The 4,163-nt window shown below is 63.1% G+C and overlaps 1 protein-coding gene across 1 annotated transcript in view; it reads left to right on the top strand.

The window, feature by feature from the left end:
- The first annotated feature begins 446 nt into the window (after positions 1–446).
- Positions 447–4,163, top strand: part of VAX1 (ventral anterior homeobox 1) — a 4,415-nt gene continuing 698 nt past the window's right edge. Inside the window, exons 1-3 of the mRNA XM_049646524.1 lie at positions 447–687; positions 1,875–2,062; positions 3,909–4,162. Coding sequence (XP_049502481.1) covers positions 447–687; positions 1,875–2,062; positions 3,909–4,162 — 683 coding nt within the window. The remainder of the gene's footprint in view (positions 688–1,874; positions 2,063–3,908; position 4,163) is intronic.

The following is a 4,163-nucleotide window of genomic DNA, read 5'->3' as shown; positions in this document are numbered from 1 at the left end:
AATCAATTGCAACAGCGAGTGTGCGTCCCCGCGGGTGTCGGACGAGTAGAAGTCGCCGTCTCAGCCACAGGCGGGAGCCGCAGCATTTCGGAGTTGCTCTGCTTGCTACCTGATCGCCAGGCTGGGGACACTGGACGTGCTCAGAGGACGCGGACGCTGACGAGGCGGCCTCGCCGCGGCTCCATCGGGATCCTGGATCAGACCCGCCGCCTCTCCGCGAGCGCGCCACTCGCCGGTCGCCGCTGACCCGCCCGCGGTCGCCGCAGCCGCCCCGCGGGGACATTCATTCTTGCCGCTTGCCTCTCTCTGGGCTGGGCGCAGGAGCTCCTTTGTAGGGTTTTGTGCCCGCGGCGCCTCCTTTTTTTGTTGTTTTTTTTTTCTTTTTTTTTTCTTTTTTTTTCCCCCCTTCTTTTTTTTTTTTTTTTTTTTTTTTCCCCCCCCCCCCCATGTTCGGGAAACCAGACAAAATGGACGTTCGGTGCCACTCGGACGCAGAGGGTGCCCGGGTCTCGAAGAACGCGCACAAGGAGAGCCGGGAGAGCAAGGGTGCGGAGGCGAGCCTCCCCGCCGCTTTCCTAAAGGAGTCGCAGGGCGCCTTCTCCGCGTCGGGCGCCGCGGAAGATTGTAACAAAAGTAAATCCAATTCGACTGCCGATCCGGATTACTGCCGCCGGATCCTGGTCCGAGGTAGGAATGGGGTCGGGATGCAGGGCGCGTGTGCTGTGGGGGAGGACTCGGGGGCCCGAGCTGCGCGCGGCTCCGGACGCAGGCCCGCGGGGAGGAGGTGTCGGCTGCGAACTCGGAGAAAGTTACTGGCCTTTCTCCCCCCCACCCCCACCCCCAGCCGCGGTCTGGCTGGCCGCTGGGCACTCGCACCCGGGGCGCGCACTCTCCTGCAGCCTCGACCCTCCGAGTCCCGAGGGGCCCCGCCTCCTGGGCTGCTGGGGAGCCTAGGAGCTGCGCGGGCCGGCCGGGGCTCCGGGCTGCGGCCTCCGGTCGGGGAGAGGGAGCAGGACACTATGGAGGACGAGTGCGCGCTGTGCGAGCCAGAGGACCTGCCGCGAGCCTGCCTACGGGCTCCTGCGCCCTGGCGGGCCGAGTGCACCCAAGGGCAGTGCGGGAGCCGGGGAGCAGCTGCCGAACGCCGGCTACTGCCGGGCTAGTTGGCGCGCTGGGCCGAGGGCCCCGGCGCCGCGCTTGAGACTCGCCGCCGCCGCCGCCGCCGCCGCCGCCGGGAGAAGCGGCTGAGCTGGGTCGCCGGGCCACGGATGTCGCCTCGGTGCTCCACTCGGCCCCGCTGTGCTGCGCGTTTTGCGCTCGGCTAGGGGGGCGGCGGTGGTGAGGCCCGGCCCCGGCCCCGCGCCGCCCCCGCCAGCAGATAGCCAGGCCCCGGCGGCCTAGACCGGGTCCCCCCTCCTTCCGCCGCCCCGGCTCAGGAGAGAAGGAAACCCCGGGGTGGGGCGCTGGGGCAGCGGAAGACGAGTCTGGTCTACGCGCCCCAGAGCTGGGGACGGTGGGCCCCGGCCTGGTCAGTTTGGAGACCCTCAGGCTACAAGGGGACCCAGACCGCGCAGCCGAGGCTCCCAGGCCTGAAGGATCATCAGCTGATTTGGCATTTTTTTTTTTTCCTCCCATGTCTAGAGGCCTCTATAAAGGCCAAGTCTGGTTCCGCCTCTCGTCAGCGGTGTGGAGTTAGCCCCCTCGCTTCCCCAAAACGCACAGTGTCTTTGCTCCCCGGCTGTGACCGCAGCCCTCCACCCCCATCCCCCACCCCAGACTGCAGGCAGCTGGCGGCCGTGTCCTCAAGCCAGCTCCGGCCAGGGAGGTGGAAGGAGACGGGAGGGTTCCGGTGGCTGACATCTCCCCTTCCTCAGATGCCAAGGGTTCCATCCGAGAGATCATCCTGCCCAAGGGCCTGGACCTGGACCGGCCCAAGAGGACGCGCACGTCCTTTACGGCGGAGCAGCTGTACCGGCTGGAGATGGAGTTCCAGCGCTGCCAGTACGTGGTGGGCCGAGAGAGGACCGAGCTCGCCCGGCAGCTTAACCTCTCCGAGACCCAGGTACCGGGTGGCCAGGCCGTGCACAGCTCTGCACAAGCCTGCCTCCCCATCTCTGTAACTGGCTCCTCCCGGGTACCCAGCCTGGCTCTGGACAGAGACGCCCAGGGGAGGCGGATTGGATGGGGTGAAAGACCTCAGGACTCCTTCCCTTCCATAAACCATTCCTTTCCCTCTACACCCTCACGTCTTCCAGGGCCTACACTCTGCCCTCCTTGGCCTAGCCCAGGAGGCCGCAACTGTTGTCCTTTGGAATTCTTTTTAGATCACAGTCTTGAGAATAACCTGCTTGCCTCTTCTGCTCCACAAGGAACCAACGTTTGCCCCTGTCTTGGCCACGCCATTTTGGCCAGATTTCCAGGCACCACCCTCTTTGGGGACCCCAGGCTTATTCAACACCCAGGCCTGTTCTGCAAGCATGGGGCTGGGGCCAAAGGCACCTGGGTGCTGAGGGTGACAACTAGATTGCAAAGGCACACATGCCTGAGATTTGCCTGTGCAGGCAGGCCACCCTGCCCCTTGAGTCTGGACCCATTCCCAGCCCTGGGCACCCACTGGGCACCTAGGAGGCCCTGTCTTCTGTGACAATGATATATGGGATCAGGGGCAGATCTGGGGCCCTGGGAGCCATCACTGCCAACTGCGCTTTAGGTCTTTTCCTTTACATAAAATCCACATGATGTTACTGGAGTTAGTCACATAGACTCTGGACCCTGGACTTTTCAGGGCCAGAGAGCTTTGGGGCCTGGTGAGGGCATGGCATCAGCTTGGCCTAGGTAAGGGAGACTCCTTTCTGAGGGCCAGTCTCTTTCCCTGTGCCCAGCCCTGAAGCAGGTAAGGAGCATTTTAGGTCTGGGATCTGGGCAGAAAGCTGAGAACTGAAGACAGATCATCTTGGATGTTCTTTTTGAGTTTGAGTTGGCATGATAGCTTTTTCCTGTTTTCTCTACTACCACCCCTCTTAGGTTTACAAAATCTAGACCTTTCCATATAGCTGCTAAACTCCATTCTGGGCCACCAGGTAGGCCCGAGGAGGGGGCAGAGGGAGATGAGAAAGTGAGAGGGAGGTTGGTGGAGAGAATTTAGTTCACCTCAGCCTCCTGACTTCCTCCCATGATTCCAAAGTTCATGTTGGAGAACAGGTGATAAATGAAGAGTATCACTCAGAGCCTCCAATCCAGAGGCAGAGAGAGGAGGTGGAGATAGCTTGGCCTATAAAGTCCATCCTGCACAAATTATTCCTTCTACAGCCACCTTCCCAGCTTGCTGCTAGTTAATGGCCAAGTCTGACCCCAGTAAGCAAGTAACAGCCTCTTGAAGCCTTGGACAGTACTAATGCGGCAGAGGCTAAATTTGGTTGGGCCAAGGGCCTGGGTCCAGCAAAACAGAGCAACACTCCTCCTCACCCACCCCCTACTTCCCACACAGCAGCCTTCAGGCCTCACCCCTCTCCTGGAAATGTGAGCTCACAAGCCAGGATGATCCCCGTCTGGCTGCATGCAGGTAGCTAGGCAGCCCGGTGAAATTCCTTCTGGTCTTCCTTCCAGTTAGGATCACGGACATCTTTAATACTTTACTTATAATCTCTGACAGCCTAGGCCCGCTTCCACGACACGGAAGCCCAGCCTAGTGCAGCTGTGTCCAACTCTTGGTGGCCCAGGGAGCTCCCCAGCCAGCAACCTCTACTGCTGCGAGGTGGGGCTGGGACCGGGGCTGGGCTGGGGCTGGGGCTGGGGCTGGGGCTGGGAAAGGGACCTTCACGGAGCCCTCGCGTCCTGGGAGCCCGCCCCCCTTGACGCCGGTCTCCCCCTGCCCCTCTCTCCCGCCCTCCCTGCGCCCCTGCGCCCAGGTGAAGGTCTGGTTCCAGAACCGGCGCACGAAGCAGAAGAAAGACCAGGGCAAGGACTCGGAGCTGCGCTCGGTGGTGTCGGAGACGGCCGCCACGTGCAGCGTGCTGCGGCTGCTGGAGCAGGGCCGCCTGCTGTCGCCGCCCGGCCTACCCGCGCTGCTGCCGCCCTGCGCCACCGGCGCGCTCGGCTCGGCGCTACGCGGGCCCAGCCTGCCGGCCCTGGGCGCCGGCGCCGCGGCGGCCGAGCCCGCCGCG

Source organism: Panthera uncia, chromosome D2, assembly GCF_023721935.1.
Source record: "Panthera uncia isolate 11264 chromosome D2, Puncia_PCG_1.0, whole genome shotgun sequence".
Taxonomy (NCBI): domain Eukaryota; kingdom Metazoa; phylum Chordata; class Mammalia; order Carnivora; family Felidae; genus Panthera; species Panthera uncia.
This window is presented reverse-complemented; position numbering and strand designations above follow the sequence as displayed.